The sequence below is a fragment of the Molothrus aeneus genome, unplaced genomic scaffold (genome assembly GCF_037042795.1).
Source record: "Molothrus aeneus isolate 106 unplaced genomic scaffold, BPBGC_Maene_1.0 scaffold_92, whole genome shotgun sequence".
Lineage (NCBI taxonomy): Eukaryota > Metazoa > Chordata > Aves > Passeriformes > Icteridae > Molothrus > Molothrus aeneus.
In genome coordinates, this window is record NW_027099244.1 from 147,424 (window position 1) to 169,540 (window position 22,117).

General features: G+C 47.9%; 1 protein-coding gene across 1 annotated transcript; it reads right to left on the reverse strand.

Moving 5' to 3' along the window:
* Positions 1–1,423: 1,423 nt before the first annotated feature.
* Positions 1,424–20,624, reverse strand: LOC136571183 (serine/threonine-protein kinase PAK 3-like). Its single transcript, XM_066571522.1, is given in 13 exon segments — positions 1,424–1,510; positions 2,880–3,017; positions 4,841–5,037; positions 5,486–5,585; positions 6,404–6,521; positions 7,187–7,299; positions 11,144–11,479; positions 11,760–11,894; positions 15,323–15,454; positions 15,912–15,949; positions 16,875–17,096; positions 19,549–19,704; positions 20,591–20,624. Coding segments are annotated over 13 exon segments (1,806 nt in total).
* Between the last annotated feature and the right edge of the window lie 1,493 nt (positions 20,625–22,117).

Genomic DNA, 22,117 nt, shown 5'->3' on the forward strand with positions numbered 1-22,117 from the left:
CGGCAGAAGAGGAGGAATCCTCAGCCAGCCCAGCGGCCCTCAGCTGCCCTTGGCCTTTCTCTGCTCCTGGGCACACTCCAGACGGCCAATGCCTCCAGGCCGGGCTGTGCCCAGCACGGCTGCGCTTCCCCTTGGCAGCAGCCAGCTGCCACCTGGGCTCTGAGAGCGCAGGATTCGCCCGCTCCCAGGAACAGGCACGCAGGGCCCGGCTGCTGCCTCTCGCAGCTCCAAGGGCCTCCTTCCAGCCTGCCTCTGCCGGGGCTCAGCCTGCTCCCGCCTCTGCCTGGGCTCTGCTGGGGCTCCAGCCCGGCCAAGGCCGAGCCCGCTCTCACCTCACAGGCACTGACAGCTCTGCACCTCAGGAGACCCTGCCGAGCACCCTCTCTGATCTTTCTGCTTTCTCACTTGAGCAAGGCTCTCCTCCAGCCAAAGAGATTGCATTTAGGGACACAAATCCAGGTGGCAGGAACCCCAATGCTCTCCAGTCACAGCTGAAGGCCTGAATCTGCACAGGATGTTTGGCCTGCCTCATTCCTCCTTTGGTTTTGCCTTCAAATGCCATTGCCCTTTCTGCCTCAAATAGAAGTACCAAAGCTGGCCAAAAACAGACCAGTGGGCCATATTCCAAAGGCAGTGTGGTCTGGAGAGGATGAATGGAGAAGATCCTTCCCCACTTTCACACCATGCCGAAGACACCGTGTCACTTTCCACTGTGGAGAGCTTTGTGGATAATTGGCTAGCTGAGAAAGGCCACTTTGATGTGATACCGTTGGATAAGGTTCGGGGAAACAAGCAGGGGATTAAGTAGTCAGTGTCCAATCACTGACAAGGGTCATGATGACCTTGCTGCAACATGAAGATGGGGGAGAAAATCTTTTGCCAGAAAAATGAAGATAGCCTAGGTAGAATAGCCACAGGAATGTAAACATAGAAACAAAATAATCATTAGAGCATAGAGGTAGGTGTGGTTGATTCATGTGTGTTTTAACCAATAATGAGCTCAGCTTTGCAATATGTATAAGCTTCATTAACACCAATATAAATATGTGTGAGCTATCAGTAAACTTTGAAATTTGTTGTTCATGCATATTGTGTGCTGCAATTCTTCTGGTGACCCGACATTCCACCTTTAAGAAACAACAGACAATTCAGAAGGAATTCTCGAGTTTATTCGCAGAGTGAGAAGGAAGGGAATCTTCAAGGCAAGTTGTGGTTTCATAAATTTTATTAATTTCCAATCCTACTCTGCAGTCCTATTAGACAATCCTACTCTAACCCTAACCCTAACCTTAACCCTAATCCTAATCCTAATCCTAATCCTAATCCTAATCCTAATCCTAATCCCAGTCCTAGTCCTAATCCTAATCCTAACCTACAATCCTACTCTAAGAAGGTTGAGGAATAAATGATCCTGATGTGATTGTCACATTCTTGTCTCCTTCCTCTTCTTCACTGAAACAATCAGTGGCACCAGGCTGGACGCAGGCTCAGCAAATCTTACAAATGGATGCTGCCCAAAGGGAAAGAAACCAAATCAACAAAAAACAATGAACCATGACTTTCCAAACTCAGTGCTTCACAGGATTCCTCTGGCTCCTAGGAGGATGCAGGAAGAGGACCAATGGGACCATCTGCACCTCCATCTTTATGTGCAGGACCTTGCCATCATAGGCAAACCTGGCCCAGAATCCCACTCATCCATTTATCCAGGTGTCTTCATCTTGCTGAGATTTTTGCCCTGCCAGTGCTCTAGAAATGGTGCTTTCTGTCCTTGGAGTTTCTTCTTTTCAGGAAACTCCAATGACTCACATAGGTCCCTGTCTTTGCAAGACAGGCACTGTGCTGATTCCCACAGGGAGACAGAGCAGTGTCTGCCTTTCCATGCCCTGCCCCTCGTGTGCTGGATGGCACCCTCCTTCCCAGCAGGGCCAGCCCAGTGGCACTGGGCCCTGCAGTTCCCTCTCTGCCACACAACCTGGCAGTAACCCTGGCACAGTTCCCGTCTGCTTGGGCGTGCCAGGCAGCAGATGGGGCTGGGACAAGTCCCTCCCAGCTGTCCCTGTTTGTGTGGCAGAAACCTCTAAGGGTGGGCTGGGGGCACAAACCAGGGCCCCTCCGAGGCTCCCAGTGAGCCCCCCACAGCCCCTCCTGCCCACAGCCAAATCTCTGACTGCTCAGCTGGGCCTGGCTTCCTTGGGTTCCACCACCACCATTTCATGTCTCTGTACCCTGCATTGCTCTACTTCCATTCTTTTGCCATTAGATAAAACTGAACACTCCACCAAATTACAAAACAGGGCAACAGAAACAGGACAGAGCACCTCTTCTCTGAGGACAGACTGAGAGACCTGGAGTTATTCAGCCTGGAGGAGAACAGGCCCCAGGGAGACTTCATTGCTATGTTCCAGTATTTCAAAGGGGATTCTCAGGAAGTAAGAGACACCTTTTTTAACAGGGTCAGTTGCAATAGGACATGGGATAGTATTTATAATATATAATGGGGATTGAGTCAGATTAGGTCTAAGGAAGATCTTGTTTACTTGGAGCATGGTGCAACCCTGGCACAGGTTGCCCTTAGAGCTGGTTGGTGCCCCATCCCTGGGCAGGGATGGGGCAACCATTCCAGGGTAGCTGGGAAGGGGCTCTGAGCAACCTGTATCTCTTTAAAGATGTCCCTGCTCATTGCAGGACACTTGCACCACAGGACTTTTACAGGGCCCTGCCAGACCAGCCCAGTCTGGGATTTCTCCAGATTTTCATTTGAAGAGCAGCAAGAGTGGAGGTGAGGATGAAGGGGGCTCATCTGATGCCTTGGACTTGAGTGGAGGAGGAGCCCATCCCTCAGAGCCTATTTCACCTGCAGCCCCTTCACATTTTACCTGCAGGAGGTCCTTGGCAGGCCAGCGCTGCTCCTCATCTGTCTGCAGGCAGCAGCCCAGGAAGTCACGCAGGCAAGGTGAAAATAGGTTGGGCTGCTGCAGCTTTGGTGTCCCTTGTATGGCGATCAGGAGTTGAGGCTGGGGAAAAAGGAAACATGAGACTCCACCTGCTTCTTTCCCATCTGTAACTGCTCTCCCAGATCCCATTGATTAAGCTCCACTCTGCAGTGGCAGTTTCTGCCCTGGCAGAGACCCAGAGATGACTTTCCTTTACCAACCAAAACCCCAAACTCCGATGCAGCCACAGCTTTTCCAACATCCCACAGATCTGGCCTTGGCAGCTGATTTCACTGACTGACCTAGTTAGTGGGAACTACATCAGCAAAAGCACATTTCCTTCCCTGAGCATTCACACCAACTTGAGAGGCTTTTTGGAAGAGGGACTTTGCTATACTAACTCTACTATTTCCCAAGGATTAGTACGTGAAAAATATCTCTTCAGTGCTTGTTGGTCCCTTAAGCACAGCTGCCATAAAACAAAACTCATCAAGCTTCTTGTCCTCTTCTAGAAAACAGTGGTAATTGAAGGAAAGAAAGGAAATCCACCAGGTATTCCTCAGGTAAGGAAACAAACATTTGGAATCTCATATTCAACACAGACACATTAAGATGCATGCACAAATATATTGAGGTGAAAATGCCTGCTTGGGTGCACAGGTGCCACCTGCAGCTCTGTCTCTCGGCTCCAAGTTTTAGCTTCTCTATGTGACAAAAGGAAACCTTTTCAGGGTCAAATCAGAAGAACTGCTGTGCCTATGGTCACCCTCTGCTCATTTGGATACTCAAGTCAATGCATTAAAGGTGTGCCCATCGCAGAAAGTGTCGGGTAAGAAATGGGAGGTTTGGCAGGATCTCCATGACTCCAGGCTGTGGCCTGGTCTCCATAATAGTGCCCATCACAATACTAACAGCTCTGTGCTGGTGGCACTGAAATAGATGGTGACCAAAGAGGCTTTATTATTATCCTCTTCAACCCAGAGGAAAATTTCCAAGCCTAAAACAACAAACACACTCCCCTTGAGTAGAAATAATTAGGACAGCTTTCTTTCCTTTTCCCACACCACCAGAGGTCACAAAGGGGGTTTTATCCTGTCCCTCTGCAGCTATGCTTAGCCACTGGCCATGGTGGGGAGCTGGAGTCCTCCCTATCATTAGAACTGTGCAGGCCAGGGACAGCCCTGCTCCTGTAGTAAAGAAACACAGCACTGGTGTCAACTGCCCACGTTGGATCCCAGCCCAGGCACCTGCCTGCAAGCTTATCAACTTGTTTAAGTACCAAGGAACAGCCAAGAGTTTGGCATACAATTCTAACTGCAGTCGGAGAAAAACACATCCTGAACTTATCCAGGCCATCCAGACACATGACTGAACAGTGTACAGATGACTTGAAAGGCTGAAAATTTCAAAGACCCACAGGATTTGGAAAAGATGATGCATTGTGGAGGAAGATTGATGTGCTGTGGCTCAAAAAGAAAAAGAAAGCAGAACTACTTTGGTATTGCTTTGAGGGTTGTTTCTTTTTTACTTTTTCTATAAAACTGAAACTGGGAAGACTCAACCTCCATTTCGAAGGCTATTTATCACACATCCAACCGTTCCACTGAAAAATTCCTGTCCTTCAGAGACAGAACTCCAACAGGGTTCAAAAAGCAAATGAGAAATGTCAAGCATGGCTGGAGGCCAAAATGGCAGGTTTCTAAACTGGTTAGGTTTCTGAACTGCCACTTCCCTTTCTGATGCAACCAAAGCTACAGCAGGTGCTGATGTGTTGCAGGGACATTTTTAGAAGGGGACCTTGGTGGAAGTGGTGCCAGCTGATGGCAATGGGATTTTGTCCAATGGGACACAGAACACGGGACAGGTGAAAAAGACAGTGGGATCAGTGAGTATTTGCACCTTACCAAGACAGGAGTTGCATTCCAGTAAGGAACTTCTCGTTCCACCATTTCGATGCCCACGATTCCCAAAGACCATATGTCCACTTTGGGGCCATATGGTTGACCTGTCACCACTTCAGGCGCCAGCCACCCAGAAGTGCGGGCCACGGAGCTCCGTCTGCCCTGCTCAGGGGTGAGCTGAGTAAAGAGGCCAAAATCAGCTGTGGAGAAAACAACAAACCATGAAAGTCAGCTCCAGTTAGGAAACCAAGCAAAAGAATTCCCCACTCTCAGGCTAAGAATGCGCTGTGTCATCTGTTGAAAATCAGTCCCTGCTCTATTTCCTCAGGGCTTTAGCCAAGAAAATATGGAATTGGCCACTTCAAAAAAAACCCCTCATGTTTTACACTACCTCCAGCAGTGGTCTTTATTTTCCTGAAGCTTTAGGCTTGTAACTCCCTTCCTCTGGAAGGGGGACACACACAGACCAACACCACTCTTGACTGCTTGTGGTTCCTTATACCTCTGTGCATGTTGCAACCATGTCATCAGCTCACAGTGGGTGTCCCTGCACTGCCACCAGCACCATTTTTGGGGAGCTGGCTGTCACTCCAAGCAGCCCCACACCCACATGCCTGGAACGCTGCACCTGACCAAGAATATACTGACCCAGCTTGACAGAGCCGTCGGTTTTGAGAAGGATGTTGCTGCTCTTCACATCTTGGTGGATCACGTCATTCAAGTGAAGAAAATCAAGTCCTTGCAGGCACTGAGAGAGAAAACAGAAAGAGGAGGCCAAAAATGAGTGATGGGATTTCATCACACAAGAAAGGAAACAGCTCCAAAGGATTCCCTCTCCAGGGGAATGGGCAGTAATGGCAGAGCACAGTGCCACTGAGAGGAAGAGCTTGCTGCTCCAACACTTGCAGAGCAGGACCTTTCTGAGGAAAGGCATGTCAGCTTTTGAAAGAGCAACAGCACCTGCTGTTGTAGGCTGTCCCCTGCAAACCAGCCAGAATGACTGCTGCTGCAGTGGACGTGCTCTCTCCAAACAAGGGTTTGCCAAGAAAGAAAAAGTCCCTCCCTGTGGTATGAAGCAGATCACTTTTGGGTGGGAGGCTGCATGACAAAGGTTTTCTCGCTGGCATCAGCACAGACTTGGAAGTATCACATCAGTCACCTTCCTGAAGCAAACACTGTTTTGTCTGAGTACTGTCCTTTTCAGTTAAGGACTGTGAGAAATGAGTCTCTTTCTTTGCTGATCGTTTCAAATCCTGCCACCAGCACCTTTGCTTTTACAGGCAAGAAATGCAGTGCAGAAAGCCTTGAGATAAATGTTTAGAGAGGCAAGGTGGAGAACAGCAAATACAAATACAAGAGAAAGAGTGAGAATACAACAGAAGAAGGTAAGAGTATGGGAACAGAGTACAGTGAGTGCAGGGGCACTGGCAGGCCTTTCACTTGAGATGCTTTTGCATACCAGCCACACAGAAACAAAGCTTGGCACAGGAAATCACTCCAGCTCTGAGCCTCTGTTTCCCAGACAATCCTGCCCAAGCCCTGTGAAGCACAGGTAGGATCCCTGACCTCCCGACTGATGGTTGCAATCTCTCCTTCAGACACGTGAGTCTCGTTGATGACATCGCTCAGAGTGCCTCCGTCCATGTACTCCATAATCAGCCAGAGCTGCCTATCCACAAGGTAGCTGAAAGAAGGAAACAAGGGTGTGGAGATGAACATGCATGGCTAGGTTGCAGTTTGGAAACAGCAACGCTTGTTTCTGGATGCCTTTGTGATGAGGACAGAATAAAAGAAATAGACATTCTCTCTTGGCTGTGCATTGCTTGCAATCTGTGCAGTTTCAAGGAGAAAGGCACAGCTGTGGAAAAGGAGATGTCTTAGATGGGCAGCAAGCAAAATCTGCACTTTAGCAACAGCCCAGATAAAAAACCTGTTACACATGGTGTTTCTGGAAATAAACACCTATTCGTCCTGGCATACACAGTAATGGAAAAGGCACAACCATCCAAGGGAAATCCTCTGTAGGATGGTTTATCCGAACTTAAAAGGTGCTGAGAAAAATTTGAAAAAATCAAGCCTCAAAACAATGTGGAGGCAGTGAACTTTGAGGGTATTGAATCAGTAAAATAGGGCTGATCCAGGTTTTTGAAAAAATTTCGAACTGCATTTGTCAGGGTGGATTAATGCAGACAAAATGCACTCTCTTCCCATCCATTGGTGATAAGTAGAGAAATAATAATTAACCAATAATTATCAGCTCTATTTTCTGACAGTGACCAAAGTGGATTTTTAACTGCATGCTTGCAGCATGTAAACAAACATTGCTGGGATAAAATAACAACCACTCACCTCTTTAAATAATTCACAATGTTTCGGTGCTTATTGATTTTCATGACCATGAGTTCATTAAAGGTTCCTTCCTTTCTGACCAGTCCTTGAAGATTTATTTTCTTTATGGCCACCTAAAATGATGTTGAAAATCAGTAACATTAAAAGCTGGTGGCATGAGAACAATTTCTCACATGGAGCGAGTGATTTTGGAATGACACAGCCAAACTGTGCCAACTCTCTTGTGATTAGACATCAGAATGGGAACAGATGTTCCAACAGCCCATTTCTCTGCTCCCTTGGGAGCCAGTTACAGGACATGTGGGGCCAGTGATGTTTTGCCTTGACCATTTGGTAACAATTATGTCTCAACTATCACTCTGACCACACTCTCTGCTACTTTGTTTGGCACTCAGAAGAAGTAATCCATGCCTTAATACTCTGTGGATACATCTTGGCCTATGGGCAGGGCTTCTAGGGACACCTTGCAGATCTCTCCCTACGTGCAGTTCCCAAGGGCAGCACTGCAGGTGGCTAAGGAACTACCAATAACTTTCAGATGTATTTGCTGGCAGCCAGAAATGAGAATTCAGGACTCTGAAGCTGTAGCCCCAAAGAGCAGTGAGGTGCTCGAAGGCACCACCTTTGTTTTAGCAATGGAGAGCGAGCAAGCGCGTCCTTCTCGGAAAGGAACCGCTGCCCTCCGTGCCTTCCTTCCGAGGAAGGCTGAGGAGGACAAAGTCCCAAATGTATTGTGCAGGCTGGCACCAGTCTGTGCTTCTTGTGCCTTTCAGCACAGCTCTGCCCAAAGCTCCAGCCACAGCTCACACCAGAGGGGAAAGCCCTCGAGTGCAGCAAAGTCTGCAGGTGCTGTTGACATTTACCTCTCCTCCTGTGGCAGTGTCAAGTGCTTTACAAACATCTCCAAAAGTCCTAGAAACAAAACAGAAGCAGAGAAAGGAGAAGCCATTTAGATCTTGCAGTGAAAGCCAGCCCACACAGGAGATCTGTGCTGTAAATGCCTAAGACCTGCAGAACACTGGAAGAATGGAGATGTCTTTGACAATGCCTTCTGAGCACACTTAGAAATTCTGATCCGCACTGACAATCTAAGACCAGTGCCTGAACACACTTGCAGCTTGTCTGACTTCACACTTGATACCTATTCCACCAGCAAAACACCTGATGCATAGTTTTGTAAAATTAACATTGCTTGGACTCACCCACTGCCAATATTTTCCAGCTCAATGTATTTTATAATAGGATTTTCCATCTTCACCATTCTCCCTGAGGGAAACAAAATGCAAGATGTTCACTTTAAAGCAGAGATCCCACCTTCTAGGAGATACAAAAGGCAGCCCCACTGTCTGGGGCTCTGAGGCCTCCCTTTGTGGACAGCTGGCTAACAACAACAGGAACAGGAACTGGAACAACAAGAAAAGAACAGCAGGTCCAGAGCACAAGTGGCTGGCACAGAGACTGATTTCTAGCATCCTTTGAAGTGAGAGACCTCTTGACAGCCGACACACAGGGAAGCACAGGGAGATACATTCAGAGGAGACTGAGACCAGAAGGGAATACCTACCAAGGCAAGTAAGTTTGTCATCTAGAAACATTAAGGAGAGCTGGAACTAACAGTGCCTTTGTTTTCTTGGGAATAAACACTGTGAGATTTACAAAAGGTTTCCTACTTGCTAAGATTAAATGCACCTGGACATCCAGAATCAATTCCTCTAAACAGATGTCAAGTTCAGAACAGAAGGAATATTGCCAAGTGTTCCCATCTTTTCCACCTTGCAGCAGTTTGCCAGAAGAATGCCTCTGTGTTTTGTAAACCAGAGCAGCTCATGCTAGAACCAATCCCGATGGGGCTTTCAGCATTAGGACCCTCACCCTTTATGAGCAGGCTGAGCTCAAAGATGCCCTTGCCCGTGCCCCGCGTGAAGAACCACGCCGCTTCTCTTCACCCTGACAGCGCGGATCAGTCGCTCCCATTGCACTCGCCCTCTCGGCACCGTACACGTCCCCATCTTCCCATCTCAGCACGGCGGGCACAGGCAGAGAGGACAGCAGTGCTCCTCAGGCGCCCCTATGACACAGAGAGCTGCCCAGAGGAGATGCTGACCCTCTTGTGAGTCCAGGCCGTGTGACGCAGAAGCCAGCCCAGAGAAGGGGCTGCTGCCTCAGGCAGCTCCGCGCTGCAGCAGCCGGGCAGCAGCGGGACCCTCCCAGCCAAGGAAGGCTCCAGCCTCTGCAGTCCCTCCAGCCCTCAGGGGCAGGGCAGCCAGCACAACAAGGCTGGCAAAGCCCAAGCATGAGCACTGACAGGCACTGATGGGAAGAAGCCAGAGTGAGCCTGAGCCCTGTACAAGCTGCTGCCTCCATACAGGACACAACAGGATGGGCTTTGAGATCAGCCACACCGAGGTGCAGATCAGTGCCCTTTTGGTCCCAACAGGTGATGGTAGACACAGAATCCCCTGGGCTCTGGTTTCAGCCCCACCAGGTCTTATCTGAGAGCACAGCACTGGCAGCTGTTCCGGGCAAGAAGCAGATTCATTGGGTGGTGCTGCAGAATCACAAAGGGCTTGATGTGTTCTCCTGTGATGTGATCTCAGCAGGGCTTCTGCCAGTGGCTAGGACTCAAGCAGTCACAGCCTTCTGCTGATCCAGTAACAATCCCTGCTTCTGCCTTCGGCAGAGAGGGAAACCCAGGCAAACTCCAGCCAGTCTAAGCTGCCCTCAGAGGCAGCAGGAACTCCCAGAGCTCTCTCTTGCTGCCTCGGAGCAATACCAGCACTTCTGTGACACTAAACTGAGGAGAACCCCTTGGTACAGCTATGCTGACACATGCACACAATACACTGTCCCTCAGATAAGAAAGATACCAGACATACTCTGTTGCTCCAGGGAGTCACCTGCCATCTCCTGTTGCTGAGCAGCAGCTGGGTCAGCACGGGAGGTGAACCAAGTGCTCAGGCTCCACTTCTTCAGCTGGGGAGCAAAGGCTCCTTGGGACGGCGCTGCTGCTGCTGCAGCAGCTTCAGTGTCAGAGTCGGTGTAGATCTGAGACAAGAAATGAGTTTATGTCAGGAAGGTGTGGCAGAGATTGCCCTGAAATGCAAGAGAGATTGCCATTTGAAATGCAAGCCCTTAGGAAGCTGCTGTCAGCCACATGCAGAGCTCTTCAATTGGATTGCTTTGGATGTCCACTTGTGAAACCAAATGGTCAAACCAAAGGGCTGGTTTTACTCAAATTCATAGCCAGTTTCTTGTTCTAAAGGATGACTGCTCCACTTCCTCCCAAAGACTCCTTTCCTCCTCCTAGGTCTGCAGATACATTTGCAGCTCCTCATTCTAATGTTCTACCTCCTGCCATGAAATTTTCTTTTTCTGCACCTTCCTCGGGACGTGCTTATCCTGCAGCATCTCTGGATGGTTCAGTTCCTGGGCCTCATGCCAGCCTCGAGGATCTTGGTTGCCTGTCATTTGCTGGAACTCTCTGCAGGCTGCTAGGTAGGATGGTGACACTTCCACCTCAAGTCAAACAGAACAAAGCAGTCAGGGACTACAGCTTGTCCCCGTCAGCCAGGGGTCATCAACTGGGAAGAAAGTAAAGAAAAGGACAGGAGCAGATTCACGAGGGATACAGACAGCTTGTAGCTCGTATTCCAGATCTATGTGAGCGACCATGTTCACCTGCAAAAACACCTCAAGAAACAAGGTCACCTGAAGAAGCCAGCAGGAGTTCATTCAGATGACTGCTGGCTAAATGGCCAAAGGAGTAGTGCCTCTGTCTAGAGCATCAGCTGAGATTCAGCAGACCAGGAAGTGTCCTTCAGAGCAGCTCTGATAGAGGCCTCATCAGGATGGCACTCAGAGGCATCACCCCACCCCCCTGCTGCTCTGCACTGCAAAGGCAAGGAGGGCAGAAACCACCCCTTGGGTGACTGCAGTGGCTATTGCTATTTCACTCACTTGCTTTTCTAGAGCCTTTTGTTCCTGAAGGAGGCGATTAATTTTCTCTTTGATGATTTTATTTTTTTCGTCTAGCCTCTTCTTCCTTGCCTTGATCCTAGCCTCAGTTTCCTGCAGCTGTGCCTGCATCTGTTCGTCAATTTTCTGTAAAGAACAACAGAAAGGACTCTCTTTCATGAGTGGAGTGGCTGCCATTCTTTCATTCACCTGTTTTTGTTGATTGCCCCTCTGCATAGGGAGATTCTTCTCCTCTTGGATGTCTTCACTCCTCCTCTTCACTGCCATGATGTCACTCTGAGCTTCAGGCAGCTCTGCTTGTGGCTCTGCCTTGATGTTCTGTACACACAAAAGCACAGCAAGTGACTGAGAGCTGCCATCAAGCTCAGCTTTTCCCTCTTTTAGCCTCAAAATCACATTTATTCAGCCCCTTCTTTCTGCTTCCCTACCCAGCTCTGCTTCCACTGTAACCATCCTGTCCCGGTGCTGATCTCTCTGCAGATTCCAAGGCTCTGTCCTTCCAGTGCCTGTGGGACTTCCTGGCCTCCTCAGACCCAAGAGCTCTAGTTTATGCCCCTCTTCCTGCCCTTCCCTCTGTCCCCTGGCCAGTCAGGCTTACCTGGCCATTCTCCTGTGGCTCTTCCACCTGCTGCCTGAGCTGCTCTTCCTGCTCTCGCGCTGGGAACAGCTCTCCCTGAGTCTGCCATGGCATCTCTGATGAAGCAATCTGCTCCTGCTCTTTCTCTAGAAGCACCTGCACAGAAAGCAAGAGAAGATGGGTTTCAACTTCCCATATGAGCTTTGTGGGCCAAGACTCAAAGACTGCTGGGCTCACACGTTCCCAAAGCACTGTGCTGCTGCTCTGCTGGGTCATTCTCTGCTCGAGGGGAGGCACAGATTCTAAAGTGACCTTGGACCTACAATCAGGGGCCATCTGGGACTGAAGCTCCAACAGCCTCTCAGGCAGCTGACAGGGAAGGTGTGGCATTTCTCAAGGGTCTGCTGAGGGCCTCCCTCTGCTTCTGCCATGTCCTGTTTGTCTTTCAGTAGTGACTGACACCCTGCCCTGTCCCACAGCTCCATCCTAGCTCTGCAGGTGGCTTCCTGGGTGAGCTTACTCCTTTGTGAGAGACACTTCTGGAGTTCATGTTCTCTTCAGGCCTGCACCAGCATTCCTCCTTCCTGACACCTACACTCTTGTTAGAAAACCTGGTCATTCAAGAGATGAGGATGCATGCAAAGATCTCTGATGGAAGTCAGAGAACCTCTGTGGCCATCTCAGTATATGGAGGAGGACCAAGAATTCTCAGTCTCTGTCAACTGAGAATTCTGACCAGCCCTAACATAGTTTCTCCTAAGGCCCCATCAACGAATGCACTTACACAGCCCTGGGGATGCCAGTGAAGGAAACCATGTGTCATGTATGGCACGTATGAGCAAAGTTGCTAGACCCCAACTACAGCATGGGATACTTCCACTCCCTTAGGACATGCAAAATTTTAAAGGATAAAAAGAAGGCTTCAGGTCAGAAAAGGCTGGAGTAGGAAAACATGAGGGGAAAAAATAACCATCTCTGGAGGGGGAAACATCTCTGCCTGCTCAGAATCAGTCAATGGAACTTGTCTCTACTCCTCTCCTGAAGGGATGCCTTTAGCTGAGCTTTGCATCTTCCACTGCTTTGGACAGAACCAGGAAGATTCAAATAGATGGACAGATTGACAGATCTCACTTTCATAATCTCTCTTTACTGTACTGTGGTATTTACATTTTCTTAACAGAGAGAGATATAATTCTCTCTCCTAGGTTTTTTTAAGGGAAGATAGTGAGACACTTAGAGAAAACAATTATTATCTCTACTTGCTGTTCTTGTTGTTTAGTACATGTAGAATGTGTTATAGTGATTTTTTACTGAAAGCAATTTGTTAAGTGGCTTTTAGTGATAGTTGTTTAGCTTGATTAGCTAATTAGATAAAAGCTGTGTCGTGACTGTCTCCAGACAGTCACGAGTTTTTCTTTAGTATTTTTTTAGTATAGTATCTCTTTAGTATAGTTTTAATATAGTACTAGTGTAATATAGCTAAAGAAAGCATTTGTTTAACCTTTAAATCACAGAGTCAAAGCACATTATTCGCCACGTGGGGGTAACCCTGAATCAATACTGTCCTTTCTGTCGCTACACATATCAACATTCGGTAGCACTGCCCCGATCAGCAGCCATCCTGAACTTGATCTCCTGTTGCTTCAGTAACCCACACTCTTGGGGAATTTGAAGCATGGGGTCCATAAGTGAGTCCTTATGGAATGCAATCAGACCCAGAGCATTGCACTGGGAACTGCACTCTTTGCGCATGTGTGCTCGGGCAAGTTCTTCTCTTGGACTCGACCACACTCATGGTGCTAAAGTGGCTGGAATCAGAAATGCAGCCCAGCCCCTCCCAGCTCCTCTAATCTCTGAGGACCAGCTGGAAGGCAAGGGCATTGATTTCCTGCTCAATTCCCAAACACAACACACACTGATTCCCTCAGCTGCCAAAAGACACGGGAGCTGTTAACCTGAAAGTGATGTGCAATCCCTACTGGCTGGTCTGGCACCAGAACAGCTCCTTCTGCACCAACATCCCTGCCCCAAACTATGTGTTCTTGTGCAAAAATACTGGATCTTCCAGAACTGCTTCCTTGCAAACTAAAATTCTAGCAGAATTTCTGCCAGTGCTGGAAAAGGGCAGGAAAGATTGAGAAAAAGCTCCCTTGCTCCCTGGAGAAGGAGAAATTACACAAGGCTTCTCCTTCTAGCAAACAAACAAACAAATAAACAAAAAAAAAAAAAAAAAGAAAGCGTTACCTACTCCAGTGTCTAAAGCACTTGAATGCAGTGAAGGGATGTTTGGCAGGGAAACAGCCCTTGTGTGGAGCATTGGATCTATGGATCTAAGGCAGGGATTGATGGAAGTCTGCCTGAAGGTCCCTCAAGAGCCTCCCATTGTCCAGGCTAAAGCTCCCTCAGCACCTCCTCACTGGCCTTGTGCTGCACCCCCTTGCCCAGCTCCCCTGTCCTTCTGTGCACGCGCTGCAGCCCCTCAAGGACTTTCTGCTGCCCAGGGGCCCACAAGTGCACCCAGCACTGCAGCTGTGGCCGCAGCGCTGCCCAGCACAGGGCCACGCTCACTGCCCTGCTCCTGCTGCCCCACTGCTGCTGACACAGGCCACCATGCCCTGGGCCTTCTTGGCCACCTGGCCACACGCTGCCTCATCTTCAGCTGCTCAAGGCCGCCAGCACCTCTGGCTCCTTTTGGCCCACGCAGCTCCCTTGCCACTATGGTGCCCATTTCACTTCAGATACAGCAGGCACCATTGCAAGATGTACATCCTGGTTTTAGCATCACAGGACAGCAGTCAAGGACTTGCAGCTTTGCTCCCATTCTAGGCTCCAATGCAGTTTTCAAAGCAAACTACACAATAGAAAGTACCAACAGACACATGCAGCATCTGGTTTTTGCCTCAGAAGAAGGGTTCAGAGTTACTCACTTTGTTTCTTTTGCTACACTAGACAAGAATGGCCCCCCCAGCTTCATGGACAACACAGTCATCTCCTTGCAGCTTATCAAAGACCAAGAAACAGGCAGACTCAGAGCACCTATCTGCTCTGCTACTGGCTGCTCTGCCTGAAGAGGCAACAGAGCCACCTGGCAACAAAGGCACCCAAATCCCTGACTTCAAGCAGCAACTCTCCATCCCCAGTGTGTCTCTGAAATAGTCCCAAGTAAGCACACCCAAGAAGTTTGTGGGGACAAAGCACCACAAAGAGTTTGTGTGGTCAGATCAACATTTTTTTATGCCTGCAGCTACTTGGCCAGTCTGGGCAGGGGGACAGGTCACTCAATGCCACAGTGTCCCCTGTGTATCTGACAAGGCTGAGCACAGTGTCTTTGACATGCTCCCTGCTCTGGGAACAGGGAGCCTTCATGCTTCAGGCTGGCCCCTATCAAAATGCCGGGAAGCTGGTGCCTAAACATGACAGACCAAAGCCCATTGTCCAGCTGTCACAGGCTGGGGGCAATCACTAGGTTCTGGCAGGACTCCAGCACCCAGCATCCTCAGCCAGCAACAGCAAAGTGCTGGCTGGTCAGAAACTTGCAGCTCTGCCTTGCACTAAAGACAGCACTGCACACAACTGGCACTTACTGGCTCAGAATGTTCAGGCTGTGGTGTGACCACAGCTGGAGGCTGGCGCTCATCCACCTCATTTGCCTCCTCTTTGGCCTCCTCTCCGTGAGCAGAGGGAGCCAGAGGAGAGACTGCTGTTGATTCTGTGATCTGTGGACAGACATCAGTGTGAGGGACATTGGTTACCTATAATTTATAACCTTATTTCTATTCAGCACTTTATTCTATTCAGCTCTATTTCTACAACCAGCTGTACTAAGGACAAATCAGAAACTTTGATAACAATGGGATTCTAAGTCACTGCGACTAAATTTAAATGGGCTAATTCAACAGAATTGCTAATCGTTCTGAATTAGACATTATGCCCTGGCTATAGCAAGAAGCAACATTCTCTCTGCAAAATGAGCTTTTCATTCCTTGAAAGTTCTGAAATGGAAAATTAGGAAATAGCCAGCGATGCCTTTGTTATTGCTGCTGCAGACATGGAAATGGATTTTCTTTCAGCCTACCCAGCTGGCCCTCTACACTCTACTGCCACAGGCCAAGCTCACAGCTTGCTCTACAATTCTTAAGCACCAGGAACATGAAATGTTCCTATCTCACTCACCTCAGGATCAGCACCTCTGAATACACGGATCATGTGATCTGGAGTGGGCAAGGGAAAATAAACAAGTGCTGTGAGAAAACTGCCTGGGCTGCTGAATCCCACAGAAGAGAAGTCAACCCAAAGAGAGAGTATTTTTCTTTATCAACATCCCTCCACGTGACATAGTTCTTTCACACAGCCAGCAAGAGATCAGGACAATAATCTTGGATGTGCCTACACTTCGGCCTGTTTAACCAGTAAATGAATACAAACATGATCAAGAAAATGCAAATTGTTCTTCAACACTCACTGCTTCTGTTCTGTCCAACAGATAAAGCAACTTTTGCTCTCTTGTCTTTCATGTACTTTAAAAAAAAAAAAGAAGTTGCATGCACTAATTCCCATTAAGTTGCTGAAAACAGTCACCCAGAAAAGCTTCCCCCAAATCCCCCTGAGCTGTGGCAGTTCTATTGTGAAACAGCACAGCAGCATCTCCAGGGCTCAGGACTCACTGTTTTAGAGTTTGCACTTCGCTGCAAAGGGAATCACTATTTTAGCACTCAGTCAAGGGTCAAAATAGACAGTCAAACCCTTTCATTACAAAATTTAGAATAAAAGAAGCTTTCCCTGAGTTCTGGGGAGAACTACAAAGTCTTTAGAAGGCCTTCTGAGAAGGCCTCCCAGTCTGCATTTTGGAAGTTGTCCTGCTTGATCCAACAAACTGAGGAAATGACAGACTCTGCTGCCACAGACTCTCCCGTGGAGGGAACAGAAGCCCTGCAGGTTCCTTTGCAAATGCTGTCCCTGTGGCTACAGACACCCCCTTTTTAGCTGAACACCTTGACAGGAGCTTTACCAAAGCAGTGGCATCCTAATGCTCTTTCTCTTTCAAAATCAATTTAGTCACTAAGAAAGAGCAGGAAGACATGCAAAAGCCAGGTTAGGTTACATCCTAACCTAAATAGAGTTGAAACCTCTACTTACTTGCCAGGCTAGTTGTGAAATAGGCAAAATAAACAGTGCCATACATGGTGCAAACTGCAGCAGCGAGTTGTTCAATCATTGTAGCACTGTTGTTCAAGTTTACACTAACACTAGAAAAACGAAGACTCCTGTCAGTGTGCAGCTACACACTGACAAAGGCCACAATCAGGAGGATGCTCCTGATCTCAGCAAGCCCTAGGGTTGCTCTGGCACTGAGGCCTTCTGTGCAACAAGGCAACCTTCAGATGTCACTACGACGATGTGGCAACCATGCCCTGACATCACAAAGCAAAGTATGACAAAGCAAAGCATCACAAAGCATGTTAGTCTGTGAATTTATGCCAAGCACTAACCAACCTTCCCTACAGCAAACACAAAATGGCCTTGGAAGTTCTCCTCTGTCACAAAGCAGCACAAATTCCCCTCATGGGCCAAAGCCTGTTGTTCAAGGGATCCAAGAGGAACTTCAAGAGTGCCCCAAGCACCTACAGCCTGTACCCCAACCGAGCCCTCAGATGGGACACAAGCAAAGGAAATCAGACCAAGAAAATGGCCCAAAGCATTATACAGAACCAGGAGAGAAAGCACTATTGGCATAGCGGCTAAAGTAATTCCTAACAAATTACCCCATATATCTGCATGTTTATTGGATATCCCCAGGGCTGCCCTGTATGTACATCTCTTCCTCTGCTCTGCCTTTCTTCCCCTTTGGAAGCAGTCAAATTGGCAGCATCTGCCCAGCAGCAGCAGCTGCTCCAAGCTGGGAACGCGACTGGCGGTGCTGATTTCCAGAGGCTCCTGTGTCCCAGGGGAAGCCAAGGCAGGAGCAGTTGAACGGTGCTGGCGCTGCTGCTGCTCTGTGCCAGAGAGCCCCGGCTGGGCAGGGCACGGTGCCCACTGCGCTGCGGGCTCCTTCTCCTGCCACAGCTGGGCAGACCTGGGAACAAGGCACGACAACTTGTGGGCAAACCAAGGGGTTTCTGGGGCTGCACTGCTCTGCACACACCCAGGACACCTGCAGCACAGAACCTTGGTCCCCTGAAAGGTAAACAAGATGGAAACAGCTGGAAAATATTTCATTTCAACCATTCTTTACGCTTCAATAGAAATGACCAAAATGAAAGTTACCGAGCAGGGAGTGATCTACACTGCCAGCTCAGTGTGAGAACAGAGGCATTATTTTATTTCAGTGCTGGGTGCGTGAGGAATCGCTTCCCTGAAACATGCACACCCACGTGTTAGTATCCATGGAACTAGGACATTACTTTCATTACTTTTATTCATTACTTTGCTCAAACTCACAGACTAAACATTCTCACAAAGTATTTGACATGCTTAAATCACTTCCACCAAATTACTGACATTTAGAGTAGGGGTCTCTTGAGGGTCTCTGGTGGACATGTGGTGAACATCCCATTCCTCAAATTCTCCTTCCATGGTTAAGAGCTTTCTTCTCCTTGAATGCATTTTTTGGCTGGAAATGCAATTGCACTTTCTGCCTCATGTAGAAATACCAGGGCTGCACAAACAATGGCCAGCAGGCCATATCCCAAAGGCACTGCAGCATGGAGTTGAGAAGGAAAAAGACCCTTCCCCAATTCCTAACCATACCAAAACCACCATAATTGGGACTTTTCATCTTCTGAATGTAGAGTTGATTCACAGGGTGACAAGGGAATCTTCCAATGGAGTTGAAATTTGGTAAGAGTTTTTATTCTGAGTCCTACTCAGACTGTTGATTTGAAAATTTATTTTAGAACATTTTTTAAAAGGCTGTGCAGTCATACGGTTTTGTTCTAATACCAAAATGGCTCTATGGAATGTACTGGCATTTTAATTACATCCAAACTGATTAGTCTGTAAAAGCTTTTCTGCAGAACAGCCACTAAAGAAGAAATGAAAATCTGTGGACTGTTGACTTTGCAAATTTCTACTAAATTTATCAGACAATGGGGCATTTTTAGTTAGATTATAGAGCAAATTAATTCCTATGGATAACTTGATTTGGATAAACCTGTTGATTTCAAATTAAAACTGCCAGCATGTACTAAGTGGAAATCTGAATGCTCACTTCTATGAGGTCTGAATTATGAGATAGTCATTGTTCGCCATATTAACAAAAATTAACATTCTGGCTATTTTTTTTACTTACAGTCAGCTCTTTGATACTCTCTGTAACAGCAGAAAGAGAGTTTGTAGCAATGTGAACCATGGGTTGGTGGAGCATTGCAGAAGGCTCCTACGCCAGCACTAAATGTTCCCATTTACCATGGCATCACTTCTTGCCTTTAATTCCGAGCTACAGCTCATTTCCTGCAGTATAGATTCACACTTGTAGTCTGTATTTGCAGCTGGTTCTTATTTCCCTGTCCAGAAAAAAGTCAGGCTTGGATCTCAAAAATAAAACGAAGAGAGAGTCAGGTTCTGGATAGGTATAGCAAGAACTAAGAGATTTTTTTGCAAATATGTTGAAAAGTTTTTTTTACATGCTGCAAAAACAGCAGATTAAAGACTTGCACTCTAACTTGCAAGCTGAGGTTTGCCTGTTCTTTCTGGACTGATTTCTTGAGACCAGACACTGAACCTAATCAGTAAGAAAATCAAAACCACAGGAGTAGTGCAGCTGTCCAGCCAATGAAAGATGTCCCAGCTAGCAGCACAGGGGGCACTTCACCCGATAGCGCCTCAGGCAAACGCCCAATGTTATAGCTGCAGGCGCTGGCAGGTGCAGGACAAGGCCGATGTGTGGCTGCAGTCAGCAGGGAAAGAAGAGAGCGCTCTCTGGTCGGGGCAAAGTCCAGGTTATTCCAGATCCCAGGGAGGCCAGCAACTGAAGAGAAAGGGGGAGAGATTACATAAGGTTATAAAGGGGGTGGGCGGCAGGGGTGGAACCAGGTTGGGAGCAAATAGGAATCCAGGGGGGAGTGGGTAACATGGAATTGACACACCGGAAAGACAAATAAAAATAACTTGCAGGAGGGTCCCTGCCTCCTGATCCAATCACTCTGAGCCCTGGATAGAAGTTTCTGGAGAAAAAGGTGGAGGCAGGGAGTGACTGGCAGGGCACTGGGGTGGGGTTAAGAGAAGGATACATTCGGTAACCAGGGAAACTGGGGTGGAGTGTAAAAAGATACAACGGTTGCTATAACAACTGGGGTGATAACTGAGTAACTGGGAGGGGAGAGAGAACCAGGGCAGGACCATTTTAACTTAGAGAGGGAATGGAACAAATCAACACAATACAACAGAGTAGTTTGGAGAATATTGTAAATTATTCTGTCATGATGCTTTTTGCCTAAAAGTTCTGGCCATCATCCGATTGGAGTAATTAGAGGAGACAGAAGCCATCATACTGTGCCTGTGCACACAATTCCTCCCCAGGAGTAATCCATGAAGAAACGCTGACAAATCCACACCAGCAGCTGTTGCCACACAGTCATGAAGCAGAGAATATGTATTTCTGCTACACTTGGACAGCCGAAGATGCCTCTGCTGAGCTAATTTTAGTGACTGCTCACCACAGATGAGACCTTGTGGTCAGTCTCCAACAAGTCAGGGCGGTTAATATTCTCTCTAAATGAGGTAAGTCTAGCAATACATAGACCATGGAACCTGAGGAAAGCCAGCAGCTGTGGGAGATTTAATTTGTTTCCGTATCTTTCTTTTTACTAATTTATTGCAGTCTACTATTTAAAGAATGGAAACTTTTGGCATACCATTGGCTGGAGGGCTGGTCAATCTTCCATTCATGACTCCTCTGAAAGCATCACCCCAGTGTTTTTATCAGTAACTCTTCCATCATCATGGCTCACACAGAATTTCCTACAGCCCTGGAGCTCCTGGTCAGTGCTAGGATGTGGGGTCAGGGAAAGGCACCAGGAGAAGGGGGAGAAAGCTGTGTGCAGAGACTGTGTCAGCTAAAGAGACATTTGTTTCCTCTTATTTGACTGAATGCCTGCAGGAACCTTGCTAGCACTGCTAGCAAGGTTGTGGAGAGCTTTGTGGACAGTTGGCTAGCTGAGAAAGGTCATGTAGACATGATACCGCTGGTTAAGATAGAAGAAAGCAAGTCTAGGAGTCAGCAGTCAGTGTCCAATCACTGATGTGACCTTGCATCAACATTAGGATGGGGGAGAGGATCTTTTGCCAGAAATATGGAGATAGTTTCAGCAGAATAACCACAAGAATGTAGAAGTAGTAACAAAATAACCATAAGAATATAGAAGAAGGTGTGGTTGCCTGATAAGTAATTAACCAATAATGAGCTCAGCTTTGCAATATGTATAAGCTTCATTAATATAAATATGTGTGAACTATCAATAAACTTTGAGACTTGCTGATCACTCATATCGAGTGCTGCATTTCTTCCACCGATCCAACACAGGTCTCATGCTAAATTGGCTGCGTGGGGTTTTTTTGGTGGTGGGGAGGGTCAGAGATGCAGACACAGACACCAGCTGAAGGAACAGTGTAATTTACTGTAATGCAAAAGTGCAAAAAAGAGTCAGGAAAGGATAAGCTAAGCAATGCACCTCAGCATCATTCCAAAAGGGTGCCTCTGGTGATTAAGGAAGGTACATCACCAGGTACCCCAATGCTTTCCCCTTCATCCAGAGCTGCACATCAGCTGGGGGAAGCTGTCCCAGCCAAGCCCTGCAGAGCCACGGCGGGAACCGGGAAATCCTGCGGTGCCTCCACCTTTGCTGGCCACGAGGCTTCCGAGTGCGCTGTGAGAGTAGCCCGGCTCTGATAGTGCTGGACGAGCAATGTGCCAGAGCTTCTGCTGGGGGGACAGCTGGTTTCATTCTCCTCTTGGCTTTCTCCCTGAGCCTGCCTAGGAACCAAGGGAGCTGGCTTGGCACCAGCACCCCCAGGCAGGGCCAGATGTGGCCTTGTCCAGATTCTAAATGCTGAAAGGTTTCCCCAAGGAGCGGATACCTCGATCCTACTGCTAACAACACTTTGTTAATGGGTGGATACATAGATCCAATTGCTGTCTGTGTCCTTACAAAGTGCACCAGTAGGGTTGAGTTGCTGAGCACATGCACAGTTCCATGCAATGCCTTGTGTTCCTGGAAGCTGTACATCCCAGTCTCCTCTGCAGAAGACACAGGCTATGAAAACAAGGCCCAGTTGTTACCTACTTTTTTCCCCTCAGGACTTGTTAGACACAATATTTTTTCAAAGGATTGCATTTGCCTCTCCTCAGCTTTCTAATTTAAAGAAGAGAGCTGAAGGAGTTT